Raw genomic sequence first — 23,600 nt, forward strand, 5'->3', positions numbered from 1 at the left:
ATTTGCACATGAATTCTTACCACCATCCATTATGTAGGCAGTAAGGGTCAGATTCTATAAATGGCACCTTAATTGCAGCCACCTAATGACACCTAAGTTTGGGATCCGCACCTAATTTTTATTTTTTAATTGCGTGATAATTGACCATGTCAGTTTTTCAGCCAATCAAGATAAAAACATTAATTGAACAATTTAAGAGTTTGGCACCAAATTCTTAGGACGCCTAGTGACACCTAAGTGGATTCGCACACCCATGCCTAAGGACACCTATATTAAAAAGTAGGCATGGTTATGGGTGGAAAATAGGCCTGGTTGACTTAGGCATCTGACATAGGCGCCTCCAAATTAAGTGATTGAAAAATTGGCATAATGATGTGGAGCCTATGTCCAGAATGCCTAGTGACACCTAAGTCTGGTGCCTTTTTTTTGATTGACAACCACGCCAAGTGATACCTACAGTGTACGCACCGCTCGGCACTTTTTATAGAATCTGTCCCTCAGGGTCGACTAGTGTGGTGCTAAAACACGCCCACGATCCATCCCCCCCAACCATGCCTGCTTTGTGATAAGTGCCTTAGACTAGACACCTACTTCAAACTGATAGGCGTCTACCAAGTTAGGCACCTAACATCCAATTAAGTGCAATTTATGTCTGTTATAAGATGCTTATTGTCAATTATTGGCACTGATTAAGTTTATGAAGTAATTAACCCCTCCTTTTATGAAGCTGCGTTAGACTTTTTTATCTCCAGCCCTGGTGGTAAAAGCGCTGATGCTCATAGAATTCCTATGAGTAATGCCGTCATGGCTGGCGATTAAAAAGCCTAATGTGGCTTTGTAAAAAGCGTGTCATTTATAGAATTTCCCAGTAAGGGCTCATGTGTTAAGCACACACTGATTGGTTAGTGCATGGCAAGTAGCTGTGCTAACCAATTAGCACAGAACATGCCTATTCTTCATTGCCAAACACACCACTGCCTTATAAAATAAATTTTATTTTTATAGCGAATGGTGAAATTACCATGGGATGCCTCAGCGCACCCATGGTATGTCATTTTATGCTGCATTAAACAGGCATTATTAGTGCTAACTGCAACTTTGTAAAAGGGCCTCTAAAAATTTACCTCATATGTCACTAATTTTCATTTCACCTGGAGCTTTTTTCTCCTTCCTAACATGTATATTTGTATGCACTGTCTCTATTGTGTGTCATTATGTCTTAAGCATATTCATTATGTGAATTGGGAAGACTTCAGTTTTCCATTCAAGCGTCTGGAGTACATTTCATGTGTGGTGTACCTTTTAATGAATAATGTCGATGATATAATTTATTGTTTTGTTTATATTTCAGCAATCTCTTGTGGGATGCCCAAAGCTCCTTTAAATGGTGGAATATTAGCTACAGATTATTTAGTTGGTACCAGTGTTACTTATTTTTGCAATGATGGCTATAAACTATCATCAAAGGAGCTCACTACTGCAGTATGTCAACCAGATGGTACATGGAGTAATCATAATAAAACACCCCGTTGTGTAGGTAAGCAATGTTTAAGAATTTGATTATGACTGAATTAAAAATTGCAGTTAAATACATTTATTTTACAGAAAGAAAGTGAATCCCAAAGCATGTATTTATTTTATTTATCTTGGCATTCATTTTTTTATAGGGTACCAAGCTCAAATCTAACCAGCTAAGATTTAGGCCCTTTTACTAAGGTGCGCTAATTGAATAGCGCGCACTAATCAATTTAGCATGCACTAAACGCTAACGCATCCATGTTAGTCTATGGATGCGTTAGCATGCGCTAATTTGATTAGCGCACCTTAGTAAAAGAGGGGATTAGCCAAATTGGTTTAGGAAAATTTTCACCCGCAACCCACTACTACTACGTATCAGTTCTACACATGTATATGATGCTGTACATGTAAGAGAAAATCTCCTGCTCAACAGAGCTTACAATCTATTCAAAATAGATAAACAGGACAAATAAGAGATTAGGAAGTTTCAGATATTATAGGAAAAGTTATTATAGGAGCTGATGGTGTTAAGACCTGGAAACCAGAGAGGACTTTTTTGAGAGGAGCATAATTCTTTCTAAGCAACACTTGTACTTTGACAGCTTATCTGAAAGATAGAGCAGAAGTACCACATGGAGCAATTTATATACAAGACAAACTCACCAAAGTTTTTAAGGATAAACAAAATCAAAATACAGTACTACTCTGAAATTCGCGGGGGTTCCATTCCAGGAACCCCCGCGAATTTCGAAAAATCAAAAATGTGGTTATTTACCTGTCAAAAGGCAAGGGAGGCAGAAGAGGGTAGATGGAGCGCCGGCAGATAAAGAAAATCACTCGTGGTCTGCTCCAACCGCCTCTTCCTGTAGTAAAGTCAGGCTACACCAATCAGGAGCTGCTTTGACATGCAGCTCCTGATTGGTGTAGCCCGACTTTACTACAGGAAGAGGCGGTCAGAGCAGACTGCGAATAAGCGAGTCTGTGATTCACAAACCGCAAATTTACGGGGGAACTCCCTTATGTCAAAACAGCACACTCCTTAGAAAACAGAATTAACTAGAGCACCATTGTCACATTTTGATTCACTCATGTAAGAAGACATAACACCAATCTCTGACAATGCAAAAGCTTAAAGATATGCTAATAACTCAAGAGGAAGAAAAAAGCCATAGGACCCCTTAGTTCTTGTACAATCCCTCTGGAACCTGAACTAGCGGGTAGTGCATCCATTCCAGCCTTGGCTGCAGAACTTAAAAATAACACCAACCCCCTCTGCGAGGTCACCTGTGCGGCCACTCCTCCTGAAGTTCATTTTTGATTCTGCAGCCTTGCTGAGAACTTCTAGTTTTCTTCTGCTCGTGATTTTATTTCTCTTGGTGGCGACCATAGTTTGATCCATGGGCAAGGGCTCACATCCGTCCTCTTCAGTTGTCCCTTCTGTCCCGGTGGAATCCTCAGAGAGATGTGCTGGGGTGAAGTTACCATGCTGGGCAACTACTCGCAGCTGTATGGTGTTGTGGTTGATCCTGGTTCCTCTGTACAGAGGGATCCCTCTGCGCATCTTGGACTGGGTACCCCTGGCGACGGGTGCGAGTCTCTCTGGTTGCGGAGCAGTTTGCCGGTCTGTGCTAGTCCACTGTTGGTGGACTGCATTGGAGAGCAGATGTGTTCAATTGGGTAGAGATGTGTATGGTCTGTCTGGCCTGCTGCGATTTCAAAGGATTCTCTGCGTATTCTCGGACATTGCGCCGGTGGTTGCCTATGTCATCTTGTCAGAGGGGCATGAGGAGTCCCCTGCGGAGCCTTGAGGCTCAGATGCTCGTTGCCTAGGTGGAGAAGTGTCTGATGGCCTTGTCCTCCACTCATGTGGCAGGGGTGGACGATGTGCCGGTAGACTTCCTCAGTTGTCAGATTCTGGACCCGGGAGGATGGTCCCTGTCCAGGTTAGCGTTCGAAGCCATGTTTCTTCAGAGGGGTCACCCCGCCTTCGATCTGATAGCGTCCTCAGGGATCCAGAAGGTGGACAGGTTCTTCAGCCGCCGATGGGAGGTCGGTAGAACAGGGTTCGGCGCTCTGGTTCAACCATGGTCTGATGGGGGAATTTCTGGATGGCTTTTTCCTATGGCCTATGATAGGGAACGTTCTGGGCCGGGTGGCATCTCACGCAGGTCTGGTGTTCCTAGTGGCCCTGAACTGGCCCAGCTGTCCTTGATACACAGACCTGGTACGGTTGAGGGGTCTGTGTCTTCCTTGCCATCAGAGATTACTCACACAGGGCCTGATAGCCCTTCCAGTTCCGGATGGCTTGGTCTTGCGACCTGGTGCTGTACGCGTGGCCTTGAGGGCTAGGGGCTTCTCTTCTGCTGTCATTGCCACTTTTCTTCATGGCAACAGGAATTCGATGGGGTCAACCTCCGCTAAGGCTTAGAGGTGCTTTTTGACCTGGTGTGCAGCAGTTCACATGGATCCTTTAGCCCCTCATCGGTGGCGCCTGTTCCGGCCTTCCTGTGTGCTGGCCTCAGGAAGGCTCTGGCGGTTTCTTCTTCCAGGTCCCCATTGCGGGACTGTTGTGTTAGGATCCCTCTTCTCTCGGGGGTTCTCTGGTGTCTCCCCAAGATGTTGTAGGCTTCTTACAGGGGGGCGGGGAGGCTGCAGCCTCCCTTGCGATTGCCGGGTTATCCAAGGGATCTGAGTCTGGTTCTACACTCACTGGTTCGTCTGATCTATGAACCCCTGGATAGGATTTCTCTGAGAGATTTTGCCGTCAAGACTGATTTCCTCGTTATGGTTGCTTCTGCTCAGGGTCTGTCAGAGCTTCAGGCTATGTCATGCAGGGATCTTTTTCTCCGCATCACGGAGTCTGTGGTTGTTTTGAGAACCGTGTCTTCTTTTCTTCTGCACGTGGGGTCAGCAGTCCACGTCACCCGGGTAGTTCGGCTACCCACTTTTGTTCTGTCAGGTTCCAAGTCTAAGACCCATGTTTTGCGGTCTCTGGAGGTGCCGCAATCCCTTTTGAGATGCCTTGAGACTACTAATGACTTCCCTCTGTCGGACCATCTGTTTGTCCTGGTGGGCCCCGCACGCCGGAGTCGGCCTGCTTCCGAGGCTACCTTCTCACGTTGGTCACATGCGGGCATTTCCGCAGCCCATGTGGTGGCGGGGAAGCAGCCTCCTCTTGGTGTGAGGGCTCACTCTAGCAGAGGACGGGCTTCCTCGTGGGCTGACTCTCATGTGATCTTGCCTGAGGAGATTGTTGGGTGGTCACGTGGGCTTCCCTTTATACTTTTTTCCGGATTTTACCGGCTTGATGTGGCAGTTATGGGTGATGCGGCCTTTGGCCCTTCTGTTCTGGCGGTGGGATCATTGTCCCCCCCTGAGATTTGGGCCTGCTTTGATACGTCCCACTAGTTCAGGCTACAGAGGGATTGTACAAGAATGAAAGATTAGGTTTCTTACCTCTGCCAATCTTCCTTCTGGTAGATATCCTCTGGAGCCTGAACTCCTGCCCATCTGTTTTGTCCAATTCGCAGGTCGCCTCCCAGTAACTGATGAGTTGGCTTTCTCTCTTTGACCAACCCCATTAACATTTCCCAGAGTGTCTTTTTATTTAAGCTTATGAGGTTTTAAGGGTCCTGGGGTGGTGCCCCTTCTGCTCTTTAGGCTTGGTCTTCTTTAGTGACCTGTTCCTCAGTTTTTCAGGGTGTGAAATGTTTCAGTTTCTTATTGTCCTAACTTGGCCTTTTATTGGTGGTTGTTGATTATGTATTTGGTTATCATAAGCAGCATTGATTTGTATCGGGGAGTCCCCGCACCCCTCTCTCTTTTTCTTGTGTTCCCAGTTTGTATTAGAAACTCCTGGCATTGCTACCTACTGAACTTCAGGGGGAGTGGCCGCACAGGTGACCTCGCAGAGGGGGTTGGTGTTATTTTTAGGTTCTTCAGCCAAGGCTGGAATGGATGCACTACCCGCTAGGTCAGGCTCCACAGGATATCTACAAGAAGGAATATTAGCAGAGGTAAGAAACCTAATCTTTCATTGAGAGAAGTGTGGGAGTTCCAAACTGGGGTAAATTACCTCATCGGCATAAAAAAATTCCTCAATTGAGAAACATAAAAAAGCCTTATGCAATGCAGAAAATAGTAATCAAAATGAGCAGAGAGATGAAGAAATACTCACTTATCTTCCAATTTAACACATTTTTGAAATAAGAATGTCTAACATTCTTCTGAACTCTAGATAATTTCTGTTTAAACTAAGGAATTCCACATGTAGATAGCTGGATATGAAAAAGATGTCAATAATTATACTGATTTAATCGTTCTCATAGAAAGGTGACATAGAGGCAATTATTAAATTACATGATAACTGGAACAGAATTAGCAAAATGCAACATATCTACTTATTTTATTTATTTAAAAAATTTATATTCCACCTATCAACTAGGAGGATTACAAAGTAAACATACATAAAATGAAAAACCTAACAAAAATACAAATTCAAATAAAAACATTCTAAAATACATTGCCTGTTGGATAGTTCATCCATGTGCAGTGCAGTGCTCGGCCTTTAGTCGTGTGGCAGCCATGAGGTCAGAAACATGGACGCTCCATTGCAAGATTGCACCACCAAAGAACAACGTTCAGTAGTGTGCTTTCTTTGGGCATAGGGAGAACATAAGAACATAAGATTTGCCACTGCTGGGTCAGACTAGTGGTCCATCGTGCCTAGCAGTCCGCTCATGTGGCAGCCCTTAGGTCAAAGACCTGTGCCCTATTTGAGTCTAGCCTTACCTGCATATTGTGACGGGGCCAGGGGTAAGCCTAGTGCTGGCAACCCGGCTCCTGCCCCAGGCACAAGTATTAGCGCTCTTTGGAGGACCACTCTGGAATAAAAATAGCAGAAAAAAAAAACTTTCCATCAATAATTGCTAGTTCCAAGTTTTATTCTCAAAGTTCAGTTTGCACTGGTTCTAGTACAGCCATACTGGCTGATGATACTTAGAAAAGATTTATCACAAACAAAGTTCTCCTTACAGACACTTTTTGTATCAATCAGAAAAAAGAAAAAATCCAAAACAAGTCCCTTTTTAATCCGGGTTTCTTTTTCACAGTTCGGCTGCCATGCTTTGCACAGTTCTGGACAGCATTCTGGTTTCAAGAACTTATATACACGAGCCCTCGTGGACCAGCCAGCCCTGGGCTTTAGCTCCACTCTTTTTAGGCTTGGCACAAAAACTGTTTCTTCAGGAAGTTCTGTTCAGGAAGTTCTCTCCACCTGACTACCTGAATTATAGATACCCTTACTATCCTTCTTATTTCTGGGCAGCAAGCTGGGAACCATCCACCATTGTTTTAGTGGTCTAAGATTCCCCTCCCAAAAGTTCCCACTATCAGGGATGTGCAATGTCAGGTCACTGAATCCACTTTGGGCTTTATTTCTCCTTTTAAGATTAGTTAGCATTACCCATCCCCCCACTCACTATACTTTGCTTGCATACAGGGATTCTGGTTTAATTTATGTTGCTAACCAATCCTCATATTCACACATCAAACACTCATTCATTATACAGCCCCACATAAGGACAGAAATGTTTCATTTAAGTACTTTAGACCATTGTTATAGAACAAACTTTCATTCCCTTCCCCCAAACAGTACCTTACTGACTCATGCTGCATTCAGACATATAGTCTAAGGCTTCAGGGTTGCAGGCCATTTCATTCCTCTCAGAGACATATCCCTCTACTTCCAAAAGGGACTCCTCACTCTCTGAAGCTAGGTACAAGCTATCCTTTGGAGGAGCATTTGGCCTGCCCTGCTCATGGAGCTTTTCCCTTCCAATTAGCCTCTGCTTGGAAAGCAGAGTTTTGTCAGTATGGCTGTGCTGTGAGACAGGAGGTTTCTTAGCAGAAGGCAGTAAGCCAGAGCTTCTAGCTTTCAGTTCCCTGTTCTGTTAGGAACGTCCTTCCATCCAGGTTCCTGATTGCCTCTCTCTGTTCTCAGCTGGCTTTGATTTAATCTGCTGTGTACCTTTCACTGGTGCTCTAGCCACATTCTGCCTGTCAGCTCCACCCCAACCAGAGGTTTCGCTAGAGAATTAACAGATAATTTATAAAAGGGATTATAGTGACTTGAAACAGGTATTCTTCTCTGTTCTGCCCTGCCTGTCTGATCTTAGCATTGGGTGCAGGATTAATGGGCAGCTTTCTTGGCTTAGGAATAGGCAAATTTTCTTTAGTGGCAGGGTTTAAAGCAGGTTTTAAGCCAGTGGCAGGGGCTTCCCTGTCACAGTATGTTCTGTTCCAGCAGAAACTTATCCAACCTTTTCTTGAATCCCTGAAGGGTGCTTTCCTCTATAACAGTCTCTTGAAGAGCATTCCAGGTTTCTACCACACACACTCTGTGTGAAGAAGAACTTCCTTACGTTTGTACGGAATCTATTCCCTTTTAACTTTAGCGAGTGCCCTCTTGTTCTTTTCACCTCTAAGAGGGTGAACAATCTCTCTTTCTCTCCTAAGTCAATTCCCTGTGGAAATTCACCATTGGATATTGCCTCAATATGGACCTAGCACCATAAATCAACGAAAGGTTTATGAGTGGGTAAAAAGGTTTTAAAACAGGAAGAACAGGTGTAACTGATAAATGTTGCTCCGGATGTCCATCAACATTGTGCACACATGAGCACATTAATAGGACAGATGCCTTGATTAGAGAAGACTGGAAGACAACAGTGTCTCAATTGGCTGCAAACTTGGATATAAGCTATGGATCTGCATTTGCTATAATGCACAAAGACTTAGGATACAGGAAAGTCTGTGCACGATGGGTTTCCAAACAGCTTATTGATCTGCACAAGCAACAGCGTATGGAGGGTGCAACCCAGTTCCTGAGATGGTATTAAGAAGATCTGAGTATTCTAGGAGACCTGTCACTGGCGACAAAACAGGGTACATCACTGCTACCTGGAGACCAAAAGACAAAGCATGATGACGTAAAGGAAGTGGTTCTCATCTGGCTTCGAGAGCAGCCGAAAAACTTATTCTCTGCAGGAATGCAGAAGCTAGTTGAATGATACAACAAATGTGTCATCTTGCTTTGGAACTTCTGTTAAAGCTATTAAATGTATTTTGCCTTTACTTTTTGATTTACTCTTGCAAATACACTAAGGGGCTCATAATCGAAAGAGAAAAACGTCCAAAAACCGGCCTAAGTTGGCTCTTGGACAAATACGTCCAAGTGCCGATAATAAAACGGGTTTTGGACGTATTTCTAGACAACCTAGGCCTACATAGTGCCGCTGAATGACCAAAGCTAAACGGGGCTTTTTGGGAGAGGTGTTAAGGGCGGGAGTTGGACAGGATGTGGGCCAGCTTAGACTTAGCCGTACAGCATGTATAACCGAAAGTTATACAGGCCACGATCGACGGAACTTGGACGTTGTGACTTAGATCATGTAAAGCATGGTCTAAGTCACAAAAACCAACCTAAAGTCACCAGATAAGCACTGCAAACACATAAAACAGACCCCCACACACTACCCCAGTGATCACTGACCCCCCCACTCCCACAAAAAATATTAATCACACCTTTAAAATTCAGCCCCCAGACCATCATCACCTGGCCGCCTGGCATAGGAAAGCCTAGTCGTCCAGCACAGAGGCGGCTGAAGTCGTCTTGGGGGTAGGTTAGGGACCCATAGAGAGGAGGACCCATGCCCATAAGCCCCTGTAATCACTTCATTGATATTGAAACATATGCACTGCCCTATACACCCCCAAAACCACTGGCTTCCTGTTATCTCCAGGGTCCACTTTAAATGTGCCTGGCTAACCTTCAAGATACTTCACGGCATCCTTCCTCCTCTTATTCCTCTATCCTGGAATTCCTCAAATCCAATTTCCACCAGATCCACGCAAAAACTAAAATTATCCTTCCCCTCCTTAAAAGGCATCTCTCATGTTGGTAAACTAGGGTCATCCCTCCCCTTCAGAATCACTCAGCTCTGGAATAATCTTACTTCCCCTCTTCGTAACTTGAGCTCCCTTCAACTATTCCGTAAGCATCTGAAAACTTGGCTCTTCTCCAAAATGTAACCTCTCCTCCTCTCTGGTACTCTAAGCCCTAACCTCTCTTTATACTTATTTCTATAATTCTATTGGAGTTCCGTTCTACCCCAACCCCTGTAAACCGTGCTGAGCTCCACATTGTGGTGATGATGCGGTATATAAACCCAAGATTTAGTTTAGTTTTTTTACTGGCATATAAATGGCTCCTGCAGCCATAAGGGCTATTGGAGTGGTAAATAAGTGGGTCTAGGAGATTCTGGAGGTGGTTTGGGGGGCTCACCGTGACCTATATGGGAGCTATAGTGAGGAGAAGCCATGGCACCCTTTTTGTGAAGTTCACAGCAGTGCCCTGTAAGGTACCCCACTATTTAGGTGGCATGTCTGGGTGTTCAGTCCATCACTTTGCAGACCCCTCCAACGTCCAACAAGGCTTGTTCTAGGTGTTTTTGACTTGGATGAAAAGTTGGACGCAAATGTGGTATAAAGATGGACGATTTAGCGGCTTGGACGATCAGATCAGCAGGACGTATTATTAGCGATTTTCGAAACAAAAAAAATTATGAACGTATTTTTCGAAAATGTGTCTTAGGCTGTTTTTTACTTTGGACGACTTGTGAGTTGGACGCAAACGGACATAGACGTCCCTTTCAATTATGCCCCTCCATGTCATATAAAATGGGGTTTCTCCATACAATATTTTTTAAAAGTTATACCTAACTTGAATTCTTGCTGCCAGTGTAATTCAATAATGGCAGGGGCTACAGAGTCAAATCCGTTTAAAGAGTAAATCAACCTAATTGCCATGTTTTGCATTATTTGAAGCCATCTAATAGAGGCTTTGTAGCATTTGAAAAGATTAGATTGTACTAGTCCATTCCTAATAGAGTCAAATTTTGTACTAAGAGCCTGAATACTGATTGATCAAAATAATTTCTTATGGTTCTGAGTTTTTTGCTTAGATAGATTTTTTGATTACCATGTTTATATGATTTTTCATAGTAAGGGTGCTATTTATCTCATCACTGAGCATTCTTGACAAAGTATTAAAAGAAAATTGATCCTTACCAATAGTGAAACTTTGGGGTCTCAATGGTTTATCGGGGGAACATGATTATCAAAATGTGGTTTTATTTTTATTCAGTGAGCCGATGAGTTGAAATCAAGCTTTCTATTAAATTTAGACAGTTCTGAATGCCCTTTAAGGTAGTGAGCCAATCTCTAGAAACAGGATAAAATACTATGGTACCATCAGCATACATAAAACATTTTACACCGACCTGTTCCAGAGCTATTCGTAATGACTTCTGTATATCAGAAGATTAAACAGCATAGGTGACAAGGATACATCCTGGGGAACTCTACAAAAGGCTCTCCAGGGTTCTGACAGAGCTCCCCTTCCTTTAATTTTATAGGATTAATAATATAAGAAACCATAAACCACTGCAAGACTGCACTCTGAATGTCAAACCCATTAAGGATAGACAACAAAAGATCATGATCCTTCAAGTCAAATGCTCTAGAGAGATCAAACTGAATAATCACTGCACATTGACTTTGGCTCAGCAGTGATTTTCAAAAACCAATAATAGATCCTACTGCAGTTTTCATGCTAAACCTTTTATAGAAACTTGGCTGGGAGATATGCAACAAATCATATTTATCTAAATAATCATCTAACTGTTCATTACAAAACCCTCCATCATCTTAATAAAAAGTGGGCTAGAAGCTATTAGTTCTAATTACTTACTTTTTATATATCTTAAGAATGGGGGTTACAATGTCTCTGCTCATTGAAGTAAATCATCTAGACTCCATTATTTATTAAACCATTCGGTCAATACATAGAGGAATGAGGGAGTGGCCAATTTAATCAAATATACGGGGCAGGTATCTTAACTACTTGATGACATGGTGCATTTTAACAGAACTTTTCTAGTATCATTCACTGTAATTTTGTTAAAATAGGTCTACAAGATATCAACTGGTGACACCCAGGGCAGGATTAATTTGTTGAGGGCTCCTAGGCACACAAGTCCATTGGGCCCCCTGTCATGCACCACCCCATCATGCCCCGCCCCCTTCTACACCCCCATTTATTTACCCATTTTCTTATTTACTTCTTTATTTCCACTTTATTTCTTTAGTTTAAAATTCAAAACAAACAACAAAAATTACCATACCAGTGTCAGTGTTGTTTTACTTCTGTGCAACCTCCAAACATCTCTGACCATATCCCCCCTTCCTTCCTAGAGGAAGAGATCTTCAGCTGGCAGGGAGAGAATGGGGAGAAAATTTGGTAACCACCCATTTTGGACTCAGTGCCACTGTCCACCCTTCCCATCTGCTATCTGCAAATAAATAAACACACAAAAAAGCTAACATATTTTTAAAAAGGTCCCTGTATAGAATAACACAACTGTAAGCAGCAACAAATTTAAAATATGTAGACAAAAAATTAAATCTGAAGAAGCCATACGCTGCATGAAGTACAGCACTAGAGAAAGAGAAACAGTACTCTACACTTTAGAAAATAAAAAGAAAACAGTGTAAATTTACTGTAAAACTGCATTTTCTGTTCATGAAATTAAAAATAAAATTATTTTTTCTACCTTTATTGTCTGGACATTTTGTTCATGTTTATCCAAGTTTCTGCTTTCTGTCTTTTCTTAATTTTTTTTCCAAGGTCTTCAGTCTATTTGCCACTTCTGTCCCTTTTTGTCTTCTACTCCAATATCCAGAACCTCCTTTTTCTTCTTGCTGAATCCACCCCGTGTCCAGCATCTCCCACCTGTCTTCCTACTCACTTCATGTCTGGGTTTTTTTTTTTTCCTTTACCCTACAACCTCCATGTCCAGCATCTTCCTGTGCTCCTTTTTTTTCTTCCTTATCTGATTTGGCAGCTCTTTTCTCCCCAACATCTTCCCCTATCCCATTCCAGTACTCCCCTCTTTTCCCCATCTTAATCCAGCAAATACCTTCTATCACTCTACTCCCTATCTTCTATCCAATCCCAAGCAGACATATTCCCTTTCTTTCCATTCCTTATTCAGCATCCTTGTCTCCCTATTCCCCCTTCACCATGTCCATCATATCCCCTCTGTCTCCCTATTCCCTCTACCCATTTCCAACGTCTTACTTCTGTCTTCACATTCCACCCTCATGTCCAGCATTTTCCATGTCTCTCTGACCCCTGCAAGGTCCAGCAAATGTTTTTGTGTCCCTATTCTTCCAACTCCCACCTAGTTCCAATAACTGTCCTCCCCCAAGCGGATCCACCTTCTCCCTTCTGTCACACCAATCCACCCTCCCCTCCCCCCCCCCACCCGGTCTACCATCCCCTTTCCACAAAGCCCAGATCACATTTTTTTTCCCTCTCCTCATAATCCAGCATCTCTTATTTCCTCCCTTGGCTGGTTGACCCTGATCCACATCTCCTTGGCTTGCTGGCCTCGATCCACTCTTCCAGCATTCGATTGCTATCAGCCCTGCCTTCGACCCTGGTCCTGTTAAACTGGGCAGCAATAACAAAGACAAAACCTGCCCTGCCTTCAGCATAGTCTCGCTAAACCAGACGGTAGCCCTTACAAGCTCTAAGGTCCCTCCTTCTCTTACTTTCTAGTCTTCCCCTCTTCTAAATCTGCTTACAAAACTCTCCCTTCTGTGTCTTTAGCATGTAGTGCTGCACATAAACCAGGAATAAAAAGGGACGCCCTTTTTTGATCAATATGGCATGTGTTTGCTGAGATGTAAACATATTTAATATTGCATTATTTTAGTGACTTGCTCCCAGATTCCATCACTTTATTTCCTCCCCATCAGGTGATTTCACGGAAGAGGCTACCGGGGCTCCCCCAAGGCCAGGTTTGGTTCAGAAGAGGCATGATGAAATTGTTTGCACGGGCGCTTATGTTCCTTTTCTTCATCTGCATGTTGCTAAATCTTAAAACCCATTTAGGAAGAAAAGTATTAAACCGTTACTGAGAGAAATTTCAAAAGTTCAGTTTGCACTCGGTCATCCTGGGCTTTATCTTACAGTTTACCTGAGGGTGTGACAGCCTGCCCTATACATTAATTTTACCAAAGGGTTTTCCACAGGAACAGAAATGGAAAAATGCTGCCTGAGGCTTCATCTGTAAATACTCTGTGGATTTTTCCCTCTCTATACAGCCTTCTCTAGCTCAGCCCAGTCCACTCACTCATGCTGCTTCAGGAACTTGGCCAGCGAAGTCAGAAGCCGCGGGATCTTTCCTCTTGCCTGCATCGCTGTACGCTCCGTCAGTCTCAAACCTGCCCCTCAAAAAACAGGAAGTCACTTCAGAGGGGGGGGGGGGCGGGATCAAGATCAGCAAAGCCTATATCGATTGAGGCAAGAGGAAAAGTCCCGCAGCTTCTGTCTTCATTTTTGCCGTCTGTTGTAGCAGTACCGCAGCCGAAGGCAGGGCAGATGGTAGTTAATTGAACTGCCTGGATTCCGGGGCCCCCTTGAGCTGTGGGGCCCAGGGCAGCTGCCCTGTTTGCCAGCCCCTAACACCAGCCCTGGAAGAGGAAGGGGAAGAGATGCCTGGAAAGCTTGTTTGCCTTCCCCTAACGCCGGTGGGCCCCCCTGATGTTTTCGAGCCCGAGGCATGTGCCTACTGGGCCTACCTTTTAATCCGGCCCTGGTGACACCTCAATGGGAGCATCCAAAAATATAATCTGACTAGCATTAATAACCAACTGTGATCTAATAGATTGAACTTTATTTCTAAAATAATAAGCCAGTTCAGTAGCTGTAGGAACAGTCAGTTCAGCTGTCTTGGTCAAATCTTCAACATTAAGCAAATAATCTAATAGGTTAAATAGTTTTCAGATCAAATTTATCCTCACCCACTCATTTTGAATAGTATTCTCTTTTTAAATGATGTTGTAGATTTATAATCATGGCCTACCTTTTGCCAGCTACATCCCTTCACCAGTAGCTCTTCCTTCTGAGTCTGTTCCCTTTCACCTTCATCTTTCCCCATGCCCCTTCATTCCGGAGCCTTCTTTTAATTTCAAGACTCACCATCTGTGCATTGATATCATCGAGGTATTGAACATCTCTGTCATATTTGCCCTCTCCCTCCTTTCTTCTAAAGTATAGATATTGAGATCTATAAGTCTGTCACCTACACTTTATAATTAAGACCACTGACCATTTTAGTAGCCATCCTCTGGACCTACTCCATCCTGTTGATATATCTTTGAAGTTGCAGTCTCCAGAATTGTCCACAGTTCTCCAAATGAGGTCTAACCAGAGCCATTATTACTTCTTTCCTTCATTCTTTACCATTTATCTCAATTTCACTATTCCCCAAATTCTATAAATGGCACCTAAAATTGTGCACATACATCATTGTACATAGCTGATATATATATATACAACATTATTAATTGGCCTAATCGGTGCCAATAGTTGGCAGCTAACATCTTGTAATTGCTGCTAATTGGGCCTAATTAAAAATTATTCACACAACTCAGAATATGTGATTCTGTAAAAAGTATGCACTATTTCCAGTGTATGCACCTGAAAAGAGGACATGGATAGAAGTGGGTTGTGGGCTTTGTTTTATGTTATGGCCAAGTGTATAGAATATGCACCGATGTGCGCACAACTTAGGCATGTGCATTTAGCCGAAGAAAAACCTGACCTAAATGGATGCACCTGAAGGTTTTCATGCATAACCAGTTCTAAATGTGATTCTATAACTTGCGCTGCACTAGTTGGTGCCATATTTAAGTTTCAACACACTTGAACATTTTCCTAATCCTAGAGATAAACTTCACTTCTTGGATTACTCTGCAAAGGCCAGTGAATGCAATTCAATACTTTCTCTTTTCATGTTCTGCCCAAGGCTAAAAGAATGATGCTTAGAATACAGCTGGCCTTCAACAATTGAATGAGTGACATACCGAACTCCTGAAGTTTTCCCTTGTTTGCCAGGTGGTTCTACATGCTTACATTTAGTTATTCTGAGTCTTTGAATTTGTAAAATTTCTGATTTGCATACATAGTGAAATACGTAGAGATTTTTGGCCCAGAGCATTATTTGTCATGCTGCAATAAAGATACTGATATTGGCTTAGGGAATATTTGAATCTCTTCTATGGAGATTTACTCAAATGAATTTTGCAGAATAAAAGCAAGAATTATTTACCTTGCAGAATGAAAGCAAGAATTATTTACCTTGCTATTAAAGTTGCTACAACCTTTCTGATATTTCCTTTTCGAGTGGGCCTGGCATTTTGTACATCAACAGAACCAGGAGAAATTAAAGACTTTTCTGCTATACCTGTCTCTTCCCCTCTTGCCAAATCCATCCATTACAGCCATTTTTTTCAATGCAAGGCCTGGGGACAATGGTGGCCCCTGGGGGAACTGGCTTTTTTTCTGGATGGAAGAGCTACATGTTTGAAGGATGGTATTACAAAATAGATGGAAAAAAATGTATGTGGAAATGCCGACCTCCATGAGGATACTCTCAATGAAGTTTGAAGGCAGGCTGGTGAAAGTGGATGTTATTAGCAGCCATGCACCAAAACTCCTGAAGCTTGTAATCTTAGGATCTAAGGTTGATAAGTCCTTCCATTGCATAATTACTGGGGTTCAACCAAAGCAGTTTAAATTTGTTATCTGCAGGTGGTTCTCCTAGGATCTGTGAATGCTGGCTTTTTAGCTCTCCTAGACCTTGCCAATCAGAGAACCAGAAGAATTAGCCCAGCCATTGATTCCAGGTTCTCTTCATTGGCCTACCTGTTCCTGAAATTTCTAATATTATACTATTTCAGTCTTTTAAAATAAAAACAAATATAAAATTAAATGAAATTAACCAATTGTTTAATAACATTTTAAGATATTGTATCAAATTAACAAATCTTTTTTTCTTTAAGTTGTTACTTGTGCAAGTATCAATTCCTTTGTGCTGGAACATGGAAGATGGCGCATAGTGAATGGCTCGCATTATGAATACAAAACAAAGGTTGTATTTAGCTGTGACCCCGGCTATTACAGATTAGGACCAGCATCAATTGAGTGTCTTGCTAATGGAACTTGGAGTTGGAGAAATGAAAGACCACACTGCCAAAGTAAGTATTAAAACTCAACTATTCAATAGGCAGGGTTCTTAATGTATCTTAATATTTAACTTAACATCTTTTATTAATTTAAAAATTGTCTGTATTTCTTCCTATATTGTATGCATTTAACTTGCCAAATTTTAAATGACTTGTATTGTATGTACCATGCTTAATTGTTGTGAACTGCCTAGAACTTTCGGGTATGGCAGCATATCAAAATAAATTATTATTATTATTATTATTAATTAAGTCAGTATTATCAACATCATGGGGCATTTACTCCTGTCTCTTTTAATATACTCCTCTGGAAGGCTTGGGGAAAGGATCAGAGTCGGTGGTGAACAAGATACCAGACACCACTTATTTTAAGTAAATCGGGGGAAGGGAGATCAGATCAGATCTGATTGGGGAGTGGAAATGCAATAGACACCAGGGACATGCTTTTTTTTTCAGTTGTACATTCCAGTCAGGTCAGGTTGTCGGGGGAAGGAGATTAGTACCAATGCAAATCATAGGGCTCTCTACGCCACCTGAGACCCGGTAGTAGGTTTATCACATTGTGTCCCCATAGTAGATATCAACACTGAGCTCTGCAGGATAATTAATAAGCTCTTTATTATTTGTTTTTACATGCTATCCACTTATATCTACCACAGAAGTTAATGTCAGTGAAGAAACTCTTTTCACATACAGCAGTCACTAATGAGCAGGTAAACTATTCATTAACCCCCTAAATTCTATAAAGTTTGCCTGAACTTAGGTGCCTACATCAGCATGACTAGCTGTTATAGGTGCCTAACTTAATTGATTAATAGGCTTAATTGATGCACAGGGACAGATTGGCCAGATCCCAAAGGCCACCCCCTTGGGAGTGGCTTTAGGTATCTGGTGATTTTGAGTCAATTAGGACCTGTGGCCCCTCCCACTGCATCCCAAGATGTAATGGGAGGGGGAAGCACCATCATTTCCAGCACACAGCCCTGTAAGCAGGAGAGAATGAGCTTCTCTCCTGTCATTTTCTCATCCAAAGGTACCGGGAATCCGGGGATCTGGGGGGGGAGGGGGCAGAGATGTCAGGAGATGTTAGGGGAGGTCCGGGATGACAGGGGGATGTTAGGGGGATGTGGGAGATGTCAGAGGGATGCCAGGGGATGTCGGGGGAGGTCTAAGGATGTCAGGGGAAAGGGTGAAAGGTTCTTCGGCTCAGCTGAACTTGGCAGGGGGAATCCCCATCAACTGAGCTGCCAGGGATCCTAGAAACTGACTCAGCTGATGGGGATTCTTCTGCCATGATCAGACAAGGTAGTTGGTGGGTATGTCTACAAAACTTGCTTTTGTACGCTTTTCACGTGAACATTTTTATTTTTGAAAATGGGCAGAAAAGGTAGATGTCCTAAGGACCAAAACTTATACCTACTCATTTTCAAAAATAAAAGATAGACATTTGGCAGCTTTAAAATGGACATTTTTCCAACCTCAAATGTTCAAAAACACCATTTTGCATATTAATATTTTATTTCCCTTTCAAGTTATTTCATGTGGAGAACTTTCCACACCACCCAATGGGAACAAGATTGGAACTCAAACCACTTTTGGATCAACAGCAATATTTACTTGTGATGGTGGATTTATGCTCGTTGGATCAACTGTAAGAGAATGCCTCTCTTCTGGACTCTGGAGTGGAATGGAAACCAGATGTTTAGGTATAAAATTTACACTCAATTGATATGTTTTGGCTGTTGCATTGTCATTAGCTGAGTGAGCCAATCATATATCAACAGCTAATGCAAATTCACATGTTTGACAGAGGTAGTTGAGAATAAAAAGAACCAATTGGCATATAACAAAAACTGAGGTAGGCAAAAACCACACAGCCTATTTATCTGCCCATCTATGCCAACTACTGTGCTTCACAATCCCTTCTTATCCCTTAGCGATCCTCTTTGCTTCTCCTATTCTTCAAGTCAGATACAATATTTGCCTAATCAATTTTATATGTGATAGATTCAAAATCAAAATTTAAATCTGTAAATATTTAGGGTTTGAATGTTCTTTTCTCCAAACTCTTGTGAAACACACTGAAATCTTTAAGACTTGGCTGAAACACAAGTCTGCATACTACCCGAAACAGGTAATAGGGGTCTCATGCGCTCACAGCTATAAGCCCGTCACTTTTTTCAAGGCTAATAACTACAAAGTGAGCTATCATCGGTCCCATACACTCTCTTCTAAAATTTTTATAAATTTTTATGATTTTAAATAGTTTATTGATCTTAATTTCTTATGCAATTACTCTCCCATTATAATATGTAATCATGAAGTACTTAGCTTCAATGTACGTTCTTAACGACGGAAGATCTCCGTTTCGTTCCTATCACTTTTAAAAGAGCTTCATCAGGAAAAGCGCCAAAGGCAGCACTGTGAATAAAGCATAATATATCAGAATATATCACTAAGTCATCTAATCAAATTTTTACATATATGGTAATGAATACTTGTGCTAAAAAAAAGGCTCAATGGTGATACTTCTAGTTATACTTTTACATTTTTTAGAAAGTTGGATCTTCTTAAATCTAAATATTTTTAAAAATATTTTTAAATATTGTTAAATGGTTGGATTTTCATAAATCCAACCACCTCTGTAGTTAGACCTAATTTGAATCTTATATGAGTAGAAGTCATGTATAATATCAACCCTCCCGGCATACCTATTTGTTTCGCTGGCGCTGCAAAGTCAAACTGACAAGTTTAATAAAGAGTCTGCAAATTTCAGAGACACGACATGACTGAAGTGTCAAGCTCCATCTTGGAAACAGGTCAAATCCTTAAATTTAAACCCTAGGAGGGCATCTGATGTCATTTCCGGTTAATTATCTGACCGGCATTAAACAATACAACAGTCAAACGCTCTCAACGTAAATCGAATGTTACTGCCGTACGTAATCACTTCCGGGTGCTGTTCAAACTAGCACAACCCATTGCTGCCCATTATCAGATATACCCAAAATAAAAGCCAATCGATTCCGGGTGCTGTCAAATCTAACACAGCCTGGTAGTATCCTTTATCAGATATACCTGAAGTGACAGCCAATCAGATATTAAGTGTTCAAAAACTAGAAACTCTCATATGGCTATTCTATACATTCCATAATGTTCACAGAGGTATTTCCAAACTTTAACTAATCAGAAAAAGACCTGCCAATTGATCGCTACATTTAAGCTCTGTGGTTGTAAACTCTGCAGACGATCAATCCATCTCTGCTCGGTTTGTAGCAACTTTTCTCTTCAGAACCAACTTTGACACAATTCAAATCTAACTCAATTATAATTTTTTTAAATTAATTAATTAATTAATTTATTTATAGATTTTCAAATTTACATACCAAGCATATACTTGTACAGAAAGTTTGTCAGAATAAACATTACTATTTCAAATGTATAAAACAATTACACCTTGAAATTCTTAACAACAAAGAAAAGAAAATATATTTTAACTAACAAAACTCAAGTCCTCAATAATTGGGATCCAAGGTTTCACATAAGCGAGAAATTAAGGAAAATTATAATTCTTATTAGAATATGCTATACATAGTGCTGAGATATGAGTAACATTTTAAACTATAGAGCACTTGATTTTGATTTTCCCTCTTCCATTCGGGACAGGGCCAAGAAAGCAGTTAACTGCTTAGGCTCAAAGAAAACATATTTGACTGAGCGGTGGCAAATAATACACTTACAAGGATGTCTCAAGTAAAATTTAGCCCCCAATAAGATGACCCCAGGTCTCAAAAGAAGAAATTCTTGGTGACGTTTTTGAGTCTCTCTACAAAGATCAGGAAACTTTTGAATTTTGCATCCAAGAAAGTCCTTCTGTTTGTTTTTAAAGAAAAGCCTCAATAACCATGCTTTATCTATCGATAGAGCTACTGTTAATATCAAAGTAGAAAGATTTAGCATGTCCTTATCAGACGTTTCCAGAATTTCAGACACATTCAATTGTGCTTGACCTGGTTTTAACTGTGCTTGAGGCCCATTTTTTTTTTTATTTGGTAGATAATACACCTGAGAGAATAGAAGTAAATTTTCTTCCGGAACTTGTAGTACTTCTAGCAAATATCTCTTAAGCAACTCCTTAGGAGTTACCAAAGGTAATCTAGGGAAATTAATAAGTCTCAAATTGTTATTTCAAGAATTGTTCTCCAACATTTCTAATTTCCTTCTTAGGTTCACATTGTCCGTAACCAGGGTCTCTTGTAATTGTTTAGACACTTTTAAATCTTGATCAAGCTTTTGAATAGAAGATTTTTAACTCATCTGATCTTCTTTTAAACCCTTAAGCTCTTTAGTGTGTTGTATCAATTTAGTCTCTATATATTGGAAATTGGGGCTAATTGTTTTAGAAAAATTAGCAATTAAATCCCATAGAGAGTCCAAAGTCACCTGAGGGGGCTTCTCCCATTGTGGAAACTTTTGTTTTGTGTAGAAATGCTCACCCTCTGAAGAGTTCCCCTGGTCATGTTCCGTCTGGGTCAATTCACCTCCTGTTGCTGATCTGACTCCAGCTTCTTCTGCAGATACCACCTGAAGGGGTGATTCTGCTCCCATGCTCTCTACTGTGATCTCCACTGCCTCAATAGCGGGTACTTCCCCCAACTTCGGGGTTTCTTCGCCATTCAGAGAGCTGGTAGACTGGGGTTGTGGAGGTGGTGCTCGAACGTCTGGGCTTAAGCCGGTATCCAGCCCAAGAGAGGCAGCCCCGGTCTCGCTCAATCCAGGCACCCTCAGCGGGATGACATCAGACGCCGGCGTTGTTACAGCTCCCTGCATCCTTCGCAAAAGCTCCTCTATGTTGCCAAGAGTCGGCACTATGGAGCGCTGCGAAGCGCCAGCAGTGCTCCTGCCTCTCCTCTTTGGCATTGGAGAGCAAATTGGGCCGCAAAAAGCCTCAAGGAAGAAAAAAGGAGAGAAGAGCTTAGGCTGATCGGGTGCGTACTTCTCAGCGTGTTTTAGCCGCGGCCATCTTGGATCTCAATTATCATTTTTTAAGATTTTTTGTTCTGTTTGTGTAAATATTTTCATATTTAGAGTATTTGAATTTTTGTGCATATCTGTGACTACTTCCAGTACAAGCACAAATACATATAAATCCACATGTGAACTAGTTCAGAGATGTCTGAACTAGTCAATCAATACAAACTAGAACTGAGTCAATTCATGATTCATTCTGGTTTGGATGTAATTATATGACTTTGGCAATTTCAATAATCACAGCTCTTATACTAAAATTAAATAATATATGAATAATGCTCTTATTAAAATGTGAAGTGCTCAGACCTTATAACCTGTGTTTTTAGTGTTATCACTAAAACACTAAAAACACTAAAAACACAGGTTATAAGGTCTGAGCACTTCACATTTTAATAAAAGCATTATTCATATATTATTTAATTTTAGTATAAGAGCTGTGATTATTGAAATTGCCATTGATTATCATCACAGAGTTTAATTATTGATTCCTCCAGAGATAAGTTTATTATATGACTTTGCCCAGATTATCTGGAGTTGGGATTTCATTTGAACCAGGGCACCCATCCATGCTCCTCTTTACAGTTAAAGTAAATATATCAGTCAATCGCCTTTACATTGACCTGTGTAGTATACCTAATATCGTTTAGTCAATGTATTTTCAATATCAAAAGGATTCCTCTCTCTATCTTTTGGGGCGTCAGACATGCCAATTGTTCGCCTCAATTTTTGGCAGTACAACAGTCTTAGTGGCTATGGCTGTGGCTTCTTCATTCGCCCACTTGCTGAAAATTTTAAACGTTTTTTTGTTATTTTTTAAATTTTTATATATAAAGTGCTTTATGCTTTATGTTTTCATAAATAATTATAATGAAATAACTTATTTCAAAAAGCGTTGTTTCCTTAGTAAGATCGGGTCAGGGACCTGTCAAATCGACATGTTTCGCCGTAAGGCTTTTTCAAGATTAAGACCCCTGCACAAATGAAAGAAGACAATATCACTCCTGTCCCCATATCTTTGATACATTCATACTTTTAGCTTTACGGGAACCATATAGTAAATATACAACGATATGCTCACCCTTTTTTTCTTTTTTATCTGACCATCCCGATGCTCAAGTTTTTTGATCTAACCAAGATGGCCGCGGCGTCTTTTGGTCGGATATAAGTACCACCCCTGTTCTATGACGTCACTCCTTAGGACACCGAATCGGGGAGCATACATTATAGTAAAGTACTCCATTCAACCTCTTGGTTTAAGCCCCCTGGCTCCACTGTATCCAAGCTATAAATCCATTTCTGTTCCAGCCAATTTAACCTGCGTTTGTAATTTCCACCCTCCCACCCAACTTTTATATGGGCTATAATACGCCATCTTATATCTGTGCTGTCATGACCATAAGTTTCCCAGTGCTGGACTAAAGGGGCCTCCATTATTTTATTCAATATCCTTGACTTATGTTCATTGAGTCTGACATTCATCTGGCGGCTTGTTCTGCCCACATATATTAAATCGCACGGACACAGAATGATGTATACAACATTCTGTGTCTTACATGTGGTGTTTGTGCTAGCCTTGATACAAGTATGTCTATGAGGGGGCTGCCACTCCAGCCCTTCAATTGTGCACTTGCACCATTGACATTTCTGACATTTTTGATGGCCATGAATAGTTTGTATTTCACTTTCCTCCATGTAGTATCGGTGACGTGCCAAACATTCTCCTATATTTTTCCCACGATGATAGGTAATTATGGGGAATTCTTCAAAGACATTCAGAACCGTTTTCAGAACATGCCAATATTTCTTCATACTGCTGATGATATAATTTGATCCCGTAAAAAAAGGCAACACACACACCATTCTAGAATTTTTCTCTTCCAGATTTATCACCTTTT

The 23,600-nt window shown here is 41.3% G+C and overlaps 1 protein-coding gene across 1 annotated transcript in view; it reads left to right on the plus strand.

Annotated features, from left to right (window-relative positions):
* CSMD3 (CUB and Sushi multiple domains 3) overlaps window positions 1-23,600 on the plus strand; it is a 1,852,015-nt gene that overhangs the window by 1,625,367 nt on the left and 203,048 nt on the right. The window contains exons 51-53 of the mRNA XM_033933128.1: window positions 1,352-1,537; window positions 16,492-16,686; window positions 18,207-18,380. Of these exons, the coding sequence (XP_033789019.1) occupies window positions 1,352-1,537; window positions 16,492-16,686; window positions 18,207-18,380 (555 nt within the window). The remainder of the gene's footprint in view (window positions 1-1,351; window positions 1,538-16,491; window positions 16,687-18,206; window positions 18,381-23,600) is intronic.

The sequence above is a fragment of the Geotrypetes seraphini genome, chromosome 2 (assembly GCF_902459505.1).
Source record: "Geotrypetes seraphini chromosome 2, aGeoSer1.1, whole genome shotgun sequence".
In the NCBI taxonomy this organism is placed as follows: Eukaryota; Metazoa; Chordata; class Amphibia; order Gymnophiona; family Dermophiidae; genus Geotrypetes; species Geotrypetes seraphini.